The 16,736-nt window shown below is 30.2% G+C and overlaps 2 protein-coding genes across 2 annotated transcripts; one reads left to right on the forward strand and one right to left on the reverse strand.

The window, feature by feature from the left end:
• The first annotated feature begins 1,685 nt into the window (after positions 1–1,685).
• On the forward strand, positions 1,686–4,295 carry LOC102666829 (receptor-like protein 50). Its single transcript, XM_006599985.3, has one exon. The coding sequence runs from the start codon at positions 1,734–1,736 to the stop codon at positions 3,573–3,575; it is 1,842 nt and encodes a 613-aa protein (XP_006600048.1). The 5' UTR covers positions 1,686–1,733; the 3' UTR covers positions 3,576–4,295.
• A 6,650-nt stretch (positions 4,296–10,945) lies between these two features.
• On the reverse strand, positions 10,946–12,725 carry LOC102667769 (receptor-like protein EIX2). The gene is made up of 2 exons (XM_006599523.4): positions 11,591–12,725; positions 10,946–11,214 (listed from the first exon to the last, which is right to left on the reverse strand). The coding sequence occupies exon 1, from the start codon at positions 12,647–12,649 to the stop codon at positions 11,594–11,596; it is 1,056 nt and encodes a 351-aa protein (XP_006599586.3). The 5' UTR covers positions 12,650–12,725; the 3' UTR covers positions 10,946–11,214; positions 11,591–11,593.
• Positions 12,726–16,736: the final 4,011 nt, after the last annotated feature.

Here is a 16,736-nt window from a genome sequence, read left to right on the forward strand (position 1 = left end):
TACCTGATGCAAAATATCTCCCCACCATTGGTGAATTTAAAAACATGTGCAAAGACTTTTTTATTTCTTGGGGACCGGTGCAAAGACTTGAAATTGCTAGTCTATGCAAAACATTCATGTGAAGACAAATTAGTCATGCATTTTTTGTACTTTGACAAAATAACACATCATATTTCTTGGTGGACTTAAATATTTTTTTTTTATATTTTAGTCCTTGTAATTTTAATACTTGGTTTTAGTCCTTACTATCAACTATCAACATTTACGGATAATGTTGTTGGTTGTCCATTGACTCGTCATGTTACTAATGAGTTAATTTGATAGACTGTCATATGTAAATTTTGTAGTAATTTGGATCTTCAAATTCTCATGTGTTAAAAATAATTGATAGTGCTAGATTACTTGATGAGAAATTTTAAAAAAATTACACATTATTTATTGTTAAGATCTTTGATAGCATGAGAAGTCAATGAATGGTTAATGTAACTACATGTTATGTAGTCAATTAATGTTCTTACTTTGATAATATGGACTGATTTATTTTTTTAATTTTTACTGGGACTAAACATTATTGAAAGGCTAAAACAAAAACACTCTAATAATTTATAGGAGCCAAAATGTTGTTTAAGCCTTGTTTGTTTTAATTTTACATAGACTTTTCTCAGCATCGTGTGCTCGTTAAAGTGACAAACTCAAATACTTTAATGTGCAGCTCACGTAGTGTAATTTCATGACATTACAAAAATTCCCTTGATAATCTAAAAATAAAATCTGTTATATTTTTTATTTATTAAAATTTGTAACATCAGTTTTTTGTCGAATTATCTGATGAAATTTTAGTTGTTACAACTTGCTGGTACAATATGAAGTAGAGTTTGATGAACCTGTAGTTAATATATGAGATAATTTTATTACACAATTATATAATTATTGAATTTTTTATTATAAATTGCTTATCACCTGAGTGTAATAAAGGAATTTAAAATATATAAGCCTCGTATATGGAGTCTTCGTATTTTAATTTTTAAAATAAAGTTTTTTTTAAGAGAAAACTTCCTTATTTTGCTGTCTTCGATAAGTGAACGAGAATTAACAAGTCAGTCATTTAGCCATACTATGTTTTTCGTCGTCATATTTTTTCTTTATTCTAAAAATTTACATTTGAAAAACTTATTTTGTTTTCTTGTCTTTGAACAAGAATTAACAACTTATTCGTATGGTTGTACTATCATCACTGTTCCAGATTTTTTTATTTCTTGGGACAAGTGCAAAGACTTAAAATTGTTAGTCTACACAAAACATTCATGTAAACACAAATTAATCTTGTATTTCTTGTACTTGGGCAAAATAACACATCATATTTTTTGGTGTGCTTAAATAATTTGATTACACAATTATATAATTATTGATTTTTTTATTATAAATTCTATATTTTTTCCATGAAGAATGGTAAGTTTAAATTGCTTATCACCTGAGTGTAATAAAGGAATTTAAAATATATAAGCCTCGTATACGGAGTCTTCGTATTTTAATTTTTAAAATAAAGTTTTTTTTAAGAGAAAATATCCTTATTTTGTTGTCTTCGATAAGTGAACGAGAATTAACACAACTCTGTCATTTAGCCATACTATCAGCTATATAAATCCTGCCGCAGGCTCCATCTTTCATACTTGACAATTTAAGAGAAAGTGATCACAGTAACCGATCTTTGTTTTACTCTTAGTCATTTCATAATGAGTTGTTATTCTCTGAAACTATTTTATGCACTTTTGCTGCTTTTATTGCATGCTGCTGGATCCATTCTTGGATTCAACAGCCTTCCCAATAGCACAGAAATTAAGTGCATTCAGACTGAGAGACAAGCACTCCTCAACTTCACACATGGCCTCAAAGATGACTCTGGCATGCTGTCTACATGGAGGGACGATGGCAATAACAGAGACTGTTGCAAATGGAAAGGCATCCAATGCAACAATCAAACTGGTCATGTTGAGATGCTTCATCTCCGTGGTCAGGATACACAATATTTGATAGGTGCAATCAATATCTCTTCATTGATTGCCCTTGAAAATATTGAACACTTGGATCTCAGCTATAATGATTTTCAAAGGAGTCATATCCCAGAACTCATGGGCTCGTTCACCAACTTAAGATATCTCAATCTCTCTGCTTCTTCATTTCGTGGGACTATTCCTTCTGATATTGGAAAGCTTACACATTTACTGTCTCTTGATCTAGGTGGCAATAGCTATCTCCATGGACAAATCCCTTATCAACTTGGAAACCTTACACATTTACAATATCTTGATCTAAGTTATAATTATCTGGATGGGGAACTCCCTTATCAACTTGGAAATCTCTCACAGTTGAGGTATCTTGATCTTGGTGGAAATTCATTCTCGGGAGCAGTCCCTTTCCAAGCTGGGAATCTTCCTTTGTTGCACACTCTTGGACTTGGTGGCAATTTTGATGTGAAATCTAAGGATGCAGAGTGGTTGACTAATCTTTCTTCCTTGACAAAACTTGAGCTAAGTTCACTACACAACCTTTCCTCTTCTCATCACTGGCTACAAATGATCAGCAAGCTTATTCCAAACTTAAGAGAGTTGAGACTATTTGATTGTTCTCTTTCAGATACAAATATTCAATCTCTGTTTTATTCACCTTCCAACTTTTCCACTGCTCTTACCATCCTTGATCTTTCTTCAAATAAGCTCACATCCTCAACATTTCAACTGTTGTCAAACTTTAGCCTTAATCTTCAGGAGCTTTATCTTGGTGATAATAACATTGTTTTGTCATCTCCTCTCTGCCCAAACTTTCCGGCTCTTGTTATCCTTGACCTTTCCTATAATAATATGTCATCATCAGTCTTTCAAGGTGGTTTCAACTTCAGCTCAAAACTTCAAAATCTTGATTTGCATAATTGTAGTCTTACGGATGAAAGTTTTCTTATGTCATCTTCTTTCATTATGAGTTCTTCATCTTCTCTTGTTTCCCTTGATCTCTCCTCAAATCTGTTGAAATCATCAACTATATTTTACTGGCTCTTTAACTCCACCACCAATCTTCATAAGCTTTCCCTTTATCATAACATGTTGGAAGGTCCCATTCCAGATGGATTTGGGAAAGTAATGAACTCTCTTGAAGTTCTTTACCTCTACGGTAACAAACTGCAAGGCGAGATTCCATCTTTCTTTGGTAACATGTGCGCATTGCGGAGTTTAGACCTCTCAAATAACAAGTTGAACGGGGAATTTTCTAGCTTCTTCCGAAATTCTTCATGGTGCAACAGAGACATATTTAAGGAGTTGGATTTATCTTATAACCGGTTGACTGGCATGTTACCTAAAAGCATTGGATTTCTATCAGAGTTGGAGTATCTTATCTTGGCTGGGAATTCTTTGGAGGGTGACGTCACTGAATCCCATCTTTCTAATTTTTCCAAATTAAGATACTTGTACTTATCAGAGAGCTCGTTGTCTCTGAAATTTGTCCCGAGTTGGGTTCCTCCATTCCAATTAGAATCATTGGGAATCAGATCTTGCAAGTTGGGCCCCACTTTTCCTAGTTGACTCAAGACTCAAAGTTCGTTGTATGAGCTTGATATTTCTGTTAACGGGATTAATGACTCTGTACCAGGTTTTGGAATAACTTGCAAAATATGGGATTGTTAAATATGTCTTCCAATTATCTCATTGGTGCAATTCCTAATATATCATTGAAGCTTCCTAACAGACCGTCTATACTTCTGAATTCCAATCAGTTTGAGGGTAAAATTCCGTCATTTTTACTACAAGCTTCCGAGCTGATGCTCTCTGAAAATAATTTTTCAGATTTGTTTTCATTCTTATGTGACCAAAGCACAGCTTCAAATTTGGGCACTTTAGATGTGTCACACAATCAAATAAAGGGGCAACTGCCAGATTGTTGGAAATCAGTAAAGCAATTACTGTTCCTTGATTTAAGCAAGCAATAAATTGTCAGGGAAGATTCCTATGTCCATGGGCGCCCTTGTTAATATGGAAGTCTTGGTTTTACGAAACAATGGTTTAATGGGTGAGTTGCCTTCTTCTTTGAAGAATTGCAGCAGTTTAATTATGCTGGACCTGAGTGAAAATATGTTGTCGGGTCCAATACCATCATGGATTGGAGAAAGTATGCATCAATTGATAATCTTGAACATGCGAGGAAATCACCTCTCCGGAAATCTACCCATTCATCTCTGTTATTTGAACCGTATTCAATTGTTGGATCTTTCAAGGAATAATTTGTCAAGCGGAATTCCATCATGCTTAAATGTACCCATTCATCTCTGTTAAAATTTTTTACAAAGAAAAAATATACAACTATATTAAGCATAAAAACATTACTATCTAATTAATTTTATCATTTATATGAAAATAAATATATAATTTTTTTATTCCTAAATACTAGAAACATAAACTCTTTCAAATATATTAATTAGACATTTATAGAAGAAACAAATAGATGCATTTTTTAAAATGATTTTCCATAATTATAAATGTACACTTACACATTACAAATATTTTATTATTATCTTTAATTTCTTTTTATCTCACTTTTTACCATCACATTATATTACCTATTATACATACACTTCTCTTTCTTTTTTCTTTTTGTCTCCCTAAGTGTCAACTAAGAATTAAGATGACATGTATTATTTTTCAATATTTTTTTTCATAAATTTTAAGGGGACCGTAATTCTTTTAACATGGTATTTTAAATACACTTTGTGAAAAACTTGGGGGCCATGGTCCCTGCATGTATACTTCCATTTTCAATTTTATATGAAAAAATATAATTCTGTTTATATCTTGTAATTAATCCAGCACATTAATTGCTGTAAAAAAAATGCTGATTGTTGCAGATGTGCTGCAGGCTTCTGATCAGAGAAGAAACCATTGTTGGCAGCTACAAATGCGAGATAATTTCTTTAATATAGGAGTTTACAATGTTTTGTATTTAAGTAATGAACTGCAAAATCTTGTTTCCAGAAACTTAGTATGCTATTGTTGTATTTATTGTATAATATATTTGTAATGCTGTTTGTTTTTCATTATTGTGCTTAGATCTGTGATATCTAAAATTTCACCACTTCCTATTCATCTTCAACAGTGCTTTCTACTATATTCTCCTAGTGCAGCTATACTTAACTGTGAATCAAATTTGTGCATGAGAAGAAGAATGCAAGATACCCTATTTGTTCCTAGTTACTACCAGTGTATTTGCATCCTTGTGTTAGACCCCCTCTGTACATGCACTTTTGCTTTGCCAAAAGTAGCAAGTAGAGCATTAAAAATTGCATCAAGCTAGTGTTAGGTTGCTGGACTTATCAAATTTTATCTATTTATCTCAATTATCACGAAAATAGAAAAGAGTATATCTGTAAATGAAATTCACACAATGAATGCTAATTTGAAATTCTCTCTCTACCGTTGCACCAATATGAGAGTGCCAATTAGATCCCATCATCTAGTCCTTTGACAGAGTAAGTATTTCACCAAGACCAAGACTCTATGTGGGTCCCAACTAATAGTTAGCTTCCTTTGTCGATAAAAGTGAAGACGTTTGAACCAAAAGATTTTTCGGAAAAATCGATATTAATAAACTCAACTTATTTTTAATTATGCTACTATTTTTTTAACATTCATTTTTATAAAATTGATGTTAAAATAACAACATTAAATGTATATTTTCTAGTGTTATATAAAGGGTTCGACAAGCTAGATTGAGAGAAATTCTGCTACGCTCATTCTCCTCATGCTATTTCATTGATCAAGGGTCCTATCATCTTGGCTCATCGATATGCTTCTCTCATTCGAAATATTCAGAATATGTAAAAAATTATTAGAAATATTTATAAAGACAATATAATGAATTAATGGTTGTATGTTAGTCCCTGATAAAATTGAGTGGAGCTTGAAGACCAATAAGTATATTACATGAAATTAGTTAAAAGAATCTCTCAATAAATAATATAGTTGAGAATTTGATTTTTATTTGAGTCTAATAGTAATAGAATACGAATATTGTAAATGTTATTTTTATATAATAATGATATATATAATAATAATTAGACAAATTATAGTGTTTATTATATTCATAGTGATTGTATGAGTATGAAATAGTGATATTTTTGTATTATAATATAAAGATTATGTTTTAAATAAATAGCGTATAAACTATAATTTTTTAAAATTTTTCACATGTATTGAAATATATTAGTACTTTAAAATAATGATAAAAAAAGATGATATTGTCGTCTTCTTTGTTTTCTAACTCTTTTAATGGGTTAGAAAATTAAACACACAATCACATCCAAATTTAAAAGTAATACGACTATATAGACTTTGAAATTATTAGTCTTTGTGGAAATTTTATATCAAGACAAATTAATTAAGCTTGCATTTTCTGCGCTTTAACCAAATGACTAATGATATTTATTCATCTTAGTTCTTAGTATACTTTTCACAGTATGATGTCAATTCTAGAAAGACTTGGAAATATTCTAACGTGCAAGGACTTTTTTATTTATTGGGGACCAAAGATTGTGCAAAAACATTAGTGTAAAAATAAATTAGTATTGCATTTCTTGTATTTTGACAAAATAACACATCATATTTTTGGTGGGTTTAAATAATTGTTTTTTCCCTATAAAATTAAGAATTTCTTTGCACTTTAATATATAAATATTTTTTATATATATTTTAGTGCTTGTAATTTTAATATTTGAATTTATTGTTTGCTATCAACTATCAATAGGTTACTGATTATGTAAGAGTGATGTTGGTAGTTCATTGGCCTGTCGACAATATCAATAGTTTGACATGCTATTATATGTAAATTTTTTGGTAAATTGAATTATTACATTTTCATATATTTAAAATAATTGATGATGTTAGATCAACTTATGAGAAATTTAAAAAAAAAACATAATTTACTAAAAATAATTACATATTATTTATTATTAAAATCTTTATAAGTTAATTAACGGTTAATGTAATTCCATGTTATGTCGTCAATTAATATTTTTACTTGACAATAAAGACTAAATATTTTTTTTTTAAAGTTTGACCAGGACTAAAATAAAAAACTTTGAAAAACTAAAGCAGAAAACACACTAACGAATAGTAGTCAAAATAATGTTTAAGCCTTGTTTGTGTTAATTTTACGTAGACTTTTTCTAAGCATGGTGCTGGTTAAAGTGACAAACTCAAATACCTTTTATGGGCACCTCACGTGTCATTTAATGACATTACAAAATTTCCCTTGATAATGTAAAAATAGAATCATATTTATATTTTTTATTTATTAAATTTTTAACATAATTTTTTTGTCGAATTATCTTCATGATCATGTAATTAATATACAAAATCATTTTATTACACAATTATATAATTATTGATTTTTTATTTTAAATTCTAATTTTTTTTCTTGAAGAATGGTAAGATTTTGTAAGAGTAATTTTTTAAGAGCCATGTCTTAATTAAAGAAAAAAAATCAAATCACAATATAATAAAATATTTATTAGACGTGATTGATTAACATGGCAGTATCAAATGAAACAAGAATGGTTTCCCTCTCATATTTTTCTTTTAAAAAAATTATATATACAGGTTAATTAATTTTTTATATAAAATATATAGTTATGAAATTTATTAATTAACATAATTTTGTATGTTTAAGCTTGTTATTATTTTACTCCTCCACTACTTATTTTCTGGATATGTTCATGTTAATTAATCCCTATTAAATATCTTAATCCCCAACATATGAACACGGAAGATTCCAGCCAAAAGATATAATTGAACACAGAGAATACCACCTTTTTTTTTTTTGGTCTAGAAGAATACCACCTGTTTAAGAGAACATGCATCTACAAGTTATTGGTGGTTTTTTCTACTTCTTATGATAGCATAGATGAATATTATTGTGGTTTTTTTTGGTCTAGAAGAATACCACCTGTTTAAGAGAACATACATCTACAAGTTATTGGTGGTTTTTTTTTTTGTCTTATCAGATGAAAGTTTGAGGACACAATTTCTGCCCAAAACATAAGCTCCCACTATCTACTTCATCAACAGACTACATATATGTGATATGATTCTAAAAAGAAAACATGTATAAACAGCCAGTTCAATTAAATCCAAGCAATTGTTTTCCAAGTCTGCCAACCCTTAAAATATGGGTTAGAAAATTAAGCTCGCCAATCACATCAAAAAGGAAAATTAAAACACGTCCACAAAAATATTTAAATCAAAAGAAAATTAAAGGAAACTCACGCTGATACATTAGTTTGTGGAAAAATTCTGTCTTCACGGTATTCTTTTTCCATACTAGGGTCCGTTGGCTGATACATCAGCTAATCGCTATCAATGCAAGTTTCAATATATCAACCAAATATTGAGATAAATGCCACAAAATCAAAAATAAAAAAGAACCCCGTGCATTTACATTATCTGAAATTCTTTGAATGCTATCTGGTCCAAGAGAAAATTCCAAAAGCAAATTTATTTTAAAGGATATAAAAATACAATAAAAAATATTTTGGCACTAGGAAATATGTAAAATGAACAAATAATGAGAGAAGTATTTTTCTTTACAATATAGCATGCTAGACAGAATTATCAATTGTTAATGACAGAGAGCTCTAAACTAAGAAAAAGACTCTCAAGTCAATTGTCTTTCCTCTCAATATTTTATCCTGAATAACTATATAAGTGATTTTTACATCATATTTTAACCTAAAAAATCATAAGGCTCATGTTAATGATTTTTTCCTCACTTATTATATGATACTTAACTTTTTCATTTCTATCTGATGTGAGATTTCTCCTCACATTTGTACTTTAATAGTCTTTTTCTCATTTTGTGTTTTTCCCACATGTTAGCCTTTCCCTCGAGCGAAAGTCATTTTCAATCCAAGAATACTCATTGGTGACCCTTAGAGCTTAATCGTTTTTGCCCCCGGCTTGTTTAGCCATTGCCACAACATGTTCTAGTATCTTGTACTATTGTAACACCTGCAACTTTGCTACCTGACATTCATGCATGAATTCACCCGTTAGAAAGATTTTTGATGCAAGGAACTCTATATCCATGAATCCATCAACGTCATCTTACTCGTCTAAACTAGTCACTAAGTCAAACCATTGACTCTGATATCAAATTTTTTGAAAAATCCAAGAGAGTAAATACTAGAGAAATTTTCCACAATAGGTCACCAAACAAATTACATAAGTAAACTTGATATCATATCTTAGAATTCTAACACTTATTTTTGAATAAAAAACCTGTAGGTGGATTCTAGAATAATTTTAATAGCATAAGAGATAGGCAAAACCAAAACATAGTTTTAGTTCACAAACTAAACAGGATCTAGACTTGTATGTGAGCCCCTTTTTTATGCTCATTCAACCCTGCTCTTAGATATTAACTTATTTATAAGTAAAAATCAGAATGCAGGGGAGAGTGAATATGATACGGCTTACCAGTAGGAAGAGAACTTCTAAGAACACCTGAGAAGTGTAATGTACAACAAGAATACAGTTTCTTGGGAATCAATTTTCAATTTCCCATGAATTTAGATAGCGAACTAGTAATTATTATAATTTCGAAAACAAAATTGGTCAGAATATCAACATGTCCTCACTTATACAAACTCAATCGATGGAACAAAAAAACAAAATTCCTGATCAATTTTCATTCCATGTCTGGAGCAAAAGTACTTCCACAACAGCAATGGGAACAAAATAGCGTGCATAATGCAAAATGGTATTAATGACTGCTAGAATTTTGTAATATGCAGCATATAACAAAGGTTTGGAGGATGCTATTGCTGTTATTATCAAAATAGCAATGCCTAGCTATTGATTCTCGGGATTGTAATTTATTTTTGCTTATTTAGTACCTTTTTGTGTTGAGAATTTCTTCCTCTCAATAATAGGGCAAAAGTTTACATTGTGTTGAGAATTTCTTCCTCACAATAATAACAAGATTGATTGTTGACAATTTGGAAACTCTTATTTTAATCTATGATAACATATTCTGATCCATGTGAGTTAAGGGAGAAAAATTAATTAAAATTTAGGTGTGCTCTATAGTAATAGGATTTGGTGCTCTGTTTTATTCAAATTCAGCTGAAAAGTTCATGATGTGACATTTTGTTGTTAGGTCCAATAAAATATTGTTCTAGAGGGTTCTAGTAGTTTCGGTGATGTCTTATATGTTTTACAACTTCTGTTTTTATTTTATATTTTCGCTTCTCTGAACTTGTCTTGGTTTTTAACTCAAACGAGATGACTTCTTTATATTTAAAAGAGAAAAAATTCTTATCTGCTCAGTTACAGACATCGGTTATGATATCTACATGTGAATAATAAATTCAGTTATCAAGATGATTTTGTATGCTCTTTTTCCAATCTACTCTGCATGTCTTATAAATATTCTGCACTTTAATTGTATAATTTTCATATCATGTTTTAGAGCTGACACTTTTTGTTATATTTTGTTTCCACAAAATAAGAACCATATATGACAGAAAGCTTTTTTTTCTTTATTTGGAGCTAAGGGTAGTATGACAAAAGTTTCTGTAAAAATATGTGTAAAATTCATAGGCTCTTTGATATTAGACCTTAAAAATGGTTGGACAAGAAATAAAATGAAGTGAAGATAGCTGGATGTTAGACCAACTTCATTTGCACACCTTTGTTGATAAGAAGTATAGCTGAATCAAGGTAGAGCCTTAGAGGACGAGGAGAACCTCAATAGACAGCTATGACACCAGCATGTTGATGTAATAATTGTCTAATTTGCACTGAACACTTTGATGATAAAAACAAAAGCATTTTTAATTATTAAATTACCAACAAATCAGTGTAATTAAAGAGAAATGCTAATGTAATTATAATCATTATTTTGTAGGTCGTAAAGCTGAGTATTTAAATTTTGCAGGCTTAAATAAGTAGTCGGAACATACTAGCCTGATCAACAAACATAATTTTGATATCTGGCATTCTTGAAAAGAGATTATACAATAAAAAGACAATCAAAATCAATAGGTTTTTCCAAACACTTATTTTGCATTGCATAGCAAACATCGATCAATACTACATAGTACATATCGTAAACCTTCAGCTATTCATGAAGCTTTCACCCCGGATTGAAATTTTGAAGCTAATACGCCATAAACTGCAAATTACGTGCTACATATCAGATTACATATATTAATGGAAATGGAGAAGAATTAGAAAACGATTTTTCGTAGTAGATTAAATGAACTGGAAATCTAGTTATATAGCCATTCAAGTACACAAATGTGCATAGCTGTAAGCATTTTTTCATGAGGTTTAAACTTCAAACATTAGACATATCATTTAAAAAAAAAATCTCTAAACAGAGAACATGCACCAGCATCTAAACAATTTCTTTAACAAGAAAAATAGTAATCATCTTTTTCGATAAAGTAACTACTATTAGTGAAGGCACAAATTAAAGAAACAGAAGGAAAGTAACTATTAGTAAACACTATGAAGTTCCAAAGGGTGAAGTTATTGGAATTACGTACCTACTAGCCTTTGAACCACATATGGCACTTGGCCATGTTCACTTCCACCATTAGAAGTATATAGTCTGTGAGTCTGATCAAGAATCTTTGGTAAGCAATTCTCCATGGTTTCCAAAGTAGTATTGGCCCTAATAAGCCCCAAAAGCCTGTGAAGAATCCTAGGCCCAAGCTCATATATAATGCTCCATAGAATATTGAATCTTCATCTTCACCATCAACTGCTTCTCCTTCAGGCGTCCCTATTGGCTTATCTCCAGGACAACTTTTGTTAAGTTGTTGACCACAAAGATTCGTATTTCCTTCAAAACTAGAGCCATCAAAGGTTTGCAACTGTCTTCCCCAAGGGATTCTTCCATTGAGATCGTTGTTTGATAAGTCTAAGACAGCAAGACGGTCAATTTTGGAAAGAGTAGATGGAATTTTTCCTGAGATATGATTTCTTGATAAGTCAAGAAATTCTAACGAATTTAAATTCCCAATCTCAGAAGGAATTTGTCCATGTAAGTTGTTTCTTGATAAATTCAAAGATACCAATCCAAGTAAATATCCAAGCTCTTTTGGTACTTCACCTGTTAAATCATTACTTGAGAGATCAATGCTCTTTAGAAGATTCTCTGGATTCCAATACATATGATCCTGACCTTTCCACATCAATAACACATTAGAGTCATAAATGAGAGGGGAGATTGATGTAGATGATATTCTTCGCCCCATTACAATTTGACTTGTGATTACTCTGCTTTCCATCATCGCAGTATAGTTCCTTAGACAAGTTGGAATTCCTTTTGACAAGTTATTTCTTGAAAGATCCAAGATATGAATTTGCCTCAAATAACAGAGATGAACAGGAACACTTCCATTAAAGTGGTTTACACTCAAGCTCAAGATTTGTAATTGTTGTAAACTTTGTCCAATCCATGACGGTATTGGACCAGACAACAAATTTTCACTCAAGTCTAGTATATCTAAACGAGTGCAGTTCTTCAAGGTGAATGGTAGGTCTCCAATAAAATTGTTGTGTCTTAAGACCAAAGCTTCCAAATTAACAAGTGTACCCATGGACTGTGGAATCTTGCCTGACAATTTATTATTGCTCAGATCAAGAAATTCTAATGTATTTAGATGTTCCCAACAGTTGGGCAGTCTATGTCTAATTAAGCTCTCGGTCTTCCGTTTTTGCAATTTTATTTCGTAGAAAGAAGCCAAATTTGAAGATACAACATTTGATACTATAACTGTTTGGTGTTTTGAAAATCTCACTGACATATTTCCAAATGTTACAAAAGAATTTGATTCAGTGGTTTTTACGAATTCCTTCCTAGCCTTTTTTACCAAGTCAGGGAATTTGCATTGTTGTGCATGATGGCTGCCACAAGGACCATTGTACCAACCCATTAGTGCAAGTGGTTTTTTCTTATGAGAATTGAGAAACAAATTATATATGTGTTTTATAAAGGGAATTCTATTATTTTTAATTTTGAACTTGTAATGTTTTTTGTTTCCCTCACAGAACAAGTGATGTGACTCTTGATCGACGCCATACGTACGCATAATTTGATGCTCTTTTTTCACACCACTTTTATCTTAATGGTATCTCAAGTTGACAGTCATAAATTAAAATAGCTAACTATAGTTGATTAGTAGAGACAAACAGCTCAAAGATAAAGATCTTTAAGCCATCATTTTTTTTTTCCTTTTCTTTTCTATGAACTGTCATTTCTTATCTCTACATGGAATGTCTAGAAGTTGAAAATTACTTGAGCTTTCTTTACCTACTGCTTTCCATTTTGGCGAACTGCTTTTCTTTCTCATAATGAACTTTCCACTTCCAATGATGGTTCAACATTAATAATTCTTCATCTATTTTGTCTAAAAATTTCCACTCACTTTTTGTGAGTGGTGTGAATGTCATGCCGACAAATGATGTCCAAGCTCCACTTTTTCCATTCATTGCAAGTTGTAAGCAGAATGTAGAATGTACGTATAATAAAATAATGAGAATGGCAACTGCTAGTACTACTTAATTAGAACAAAAGTATCAAAATTAAAACGAAAATAACTTTGATGCTGTTAATATATGAGTTTAATTTTGATAGATAGTGTAAAAATTTAAATTGTTAATTAATTAGAAATCACCAAATGATTTGTAAAACAATTACTAAAAAAGTTATAGGAAATATATATAATTAATTAATTGCAAATGAAAGTGTATTTAAATTAAATTCTTAATTAACATATCCTTATTGTGATATTTTGTATATTTTTTATTTAATTGAGACAGTGGAATGAGACCGCACTATAATTTTCATCACGGGTGTGGTTGTCAAATATAATAGGGATGGTTGGTGAGGAATTTTGGAATGTTAGTTGGTTTTAGACTATATATCCTTTTGTTCAGTTTTCACATTCTCATTAGAGTTAAGTTGCTTTTGGGGAAGAACCAATGTCTTGAAATTCCCTCTTCACCAGAAGCAGTTTTATTGTGTCTTTATCGAAGTCATCTTCTCCAGAGACTTGCCTTTTAACTTTGAAGATAGGAAATAGATCAGTCAAACATTGTTTCAGTTTATTTGGATTTTTTTTTTTTGCTTGGGAAAATATGAAAAATACACTCAGGATCAGGTCCTGTTCACAAGAAATGTTTAAGTCTATCCCACACATGAAATGCTTAATTATTTAAGCCTAATAAATTAATAATATTTTTGTTTCATAATAAATATTTTTCATTTATTATTAATACAGACTAAAATAAAACTCACTAATTTATTAGGAAATAAATATGATTTTTTTAAATTTATTAGAAACTAAAATAAAATATCAAGGATAAAAAATAAAAAGTGCTAATTTATTAGCAACTCATTATAAAATAAAAATTTATTAGAAAACAATTAAAAGATTAAGTATTTATTAGGAATAAAAACATATTTAATTTGATTTAGTATTTAACATTGTTTTCGTCTATCTGTATTATAATGTTTTTTATAGTTGTTTCATTTCAAATTTGTGACAACATTTTCATTGGGACCCTTCATCAGCAAATTGGACACTAAAGAGACTCATTCAGGAACAAATAACTACTAGGGGTACAATAAAATGAGAGGATTTAACACTTTTGCAGTAGGAAAATGTACTTTAACAAAATAAAATTATGTGTTTATTCTTGATATATATATTTAACTCACTAGGGGTACTTTTGTGTTTGATGTTTGATAATATTTTTCTATAAATAAAATCTTTAATATTTAAACAATATTATTTTAAATCTCTATAGTTAGTTTAATAATATGATTTGATTTGTAGCAAGTGAAAAATTAGTTTAACAATATTATTTTAAATCTCTATTAGTTTAACAATATTATTTTAAATCTCTATATTTATTTGAAACATGTCCTCCACCCCGTGTCTATGCCTGGTTAACCCACAATTTGAAGGACATGTGATTTACAAAGACTTGTTACAACTCACAACCTTTGGAATTTCTCTATGCCTGGTTAACCCACACTTTTCTAAAATATTATTTTTTATATTAAAATTTATTAAAATAAAAAAATTATATGTTTATCCATGAACACTAAGCTCTAGACAAAAAAAAAAAAAAAAAAACCACGAGAAATAGTATATAACTCTTTAGTGGACAATTGGTGTTGTACAAAATTGAAATGATCCAGACTAAGTCAAGAAACTGGTCTTCTTCATTGAACTCACAGTGAAACCACAGAATTTATTTTCATCTACTAGTTTCCTTCCCAATTCCCATGTTTTCTAAAACATAACACACTACAGAACCTTCTAATAAATTAAAACAAAAAAACCAATATTTTACATGTAGCACCACAACCTAACAATTTCTACCTACAACTTTTTCTATAGACTATAATATAATCTATCTCCACTCATTCATTCATCAAGATTGAGAAATGGATTCAAATGCTTGTCTACCACACTTGCTAGTGTTAGCAATAACATTGGTATTGGTTAGTCATGCAATGGGAGATTCAGCTAAAGACAAACAGAGATGTGCAGAATCCCTGACAGGTGTTGCAACGTGTCTGCCATATTTGGGTGCTGACGCGAAAGCACCCACAGCAGATTGTTGCAGTGGTCTCACACAAGCTAAAAGTACCAAAAAATAACTCAAATACTACCTATATATTACCATTTTCATATCACGTTGAAATGTAAACCATTGATTAGTTGATAGTGTAAAAAATATTTACACTCTTGAGTGTACTAAATCTCTGACAGACTCACAATAGATATTATTGCAAAACCTTTCGGAGATTTATTTTTTGTTTTTAATACTAGCCTAGAGTCTACAGATCAAAGTTAATTAATTGCTGAAAATTATGTTCATTCTCATTCTTGGCGCTGTTAGTCCAGTGTGAAAACGGACAAATTCAGTTTCATGTTATATATGGCTCTGTATATGAAAAGGAAATTAAAGAAAAAGTAGAATTTGATTATGGCTAATTTCACGCATTATATTTATTACAAGAAAACCTTTAGATAAAAATTATTTTTTGGTACTTTTAGCTTGGTCGTAAACATTAACATTACATCACGCACACAAACATAAAAGGCAAACCAAATTATTTTATATCCCTAAATTTTATGAGGAAGGATGCTATAAATATTAACAATACATCTCACACACACAAAGACAACTAAAATTATATCACTAAATTGAGGTGGGGATAGTTTTGAAAAAAAAAATAGTTGGTGTGGTTGTGTAGGTGTGTTTTTATGTTTTTCAATTCAGGATATTAAATTTACAAATAATTTTATGTTTTTCAATTAGATTTTAACAATAATTAAGAAATAAATCTAAATCATTATACATTTGTTTATAGGTACTTGGCATATTGGAGATGTTATATGGGAATCTAAATTTTGCTTAACACAAATGTGGTATATGCAAGGAAAAATCAAATTGAAAAATTTTTAACCACCACTTCAAATTTTAAAAGATTTGTTTCAAAATAAGGATATGAAGAACAAATTGTTTTTACAGAACATTCCCTCCATGATGTTTTCCTTTCCGTTAGGTGAAAAAAATAGACATTTCCAAAAATAATGGAAGTGAACCTTATATAATGCTGTTTATATAGAGAAGTCTTTCAAAATACAAGTTAAAGTACTATTACTA

Source organism: Glycine max, chromosome 16 (assembly GCF_000004515.6).
Source record: "Glycine max cultivar Williams 82 chromosome 16, Glycine_max_v4.0, whole genome shotgun sequence".
NCBI lineage: Eukaryota > Viridiplantae > Streptophyta > Magnoliopsida > Fabales > Fabaceae > Glycine > Glycine max.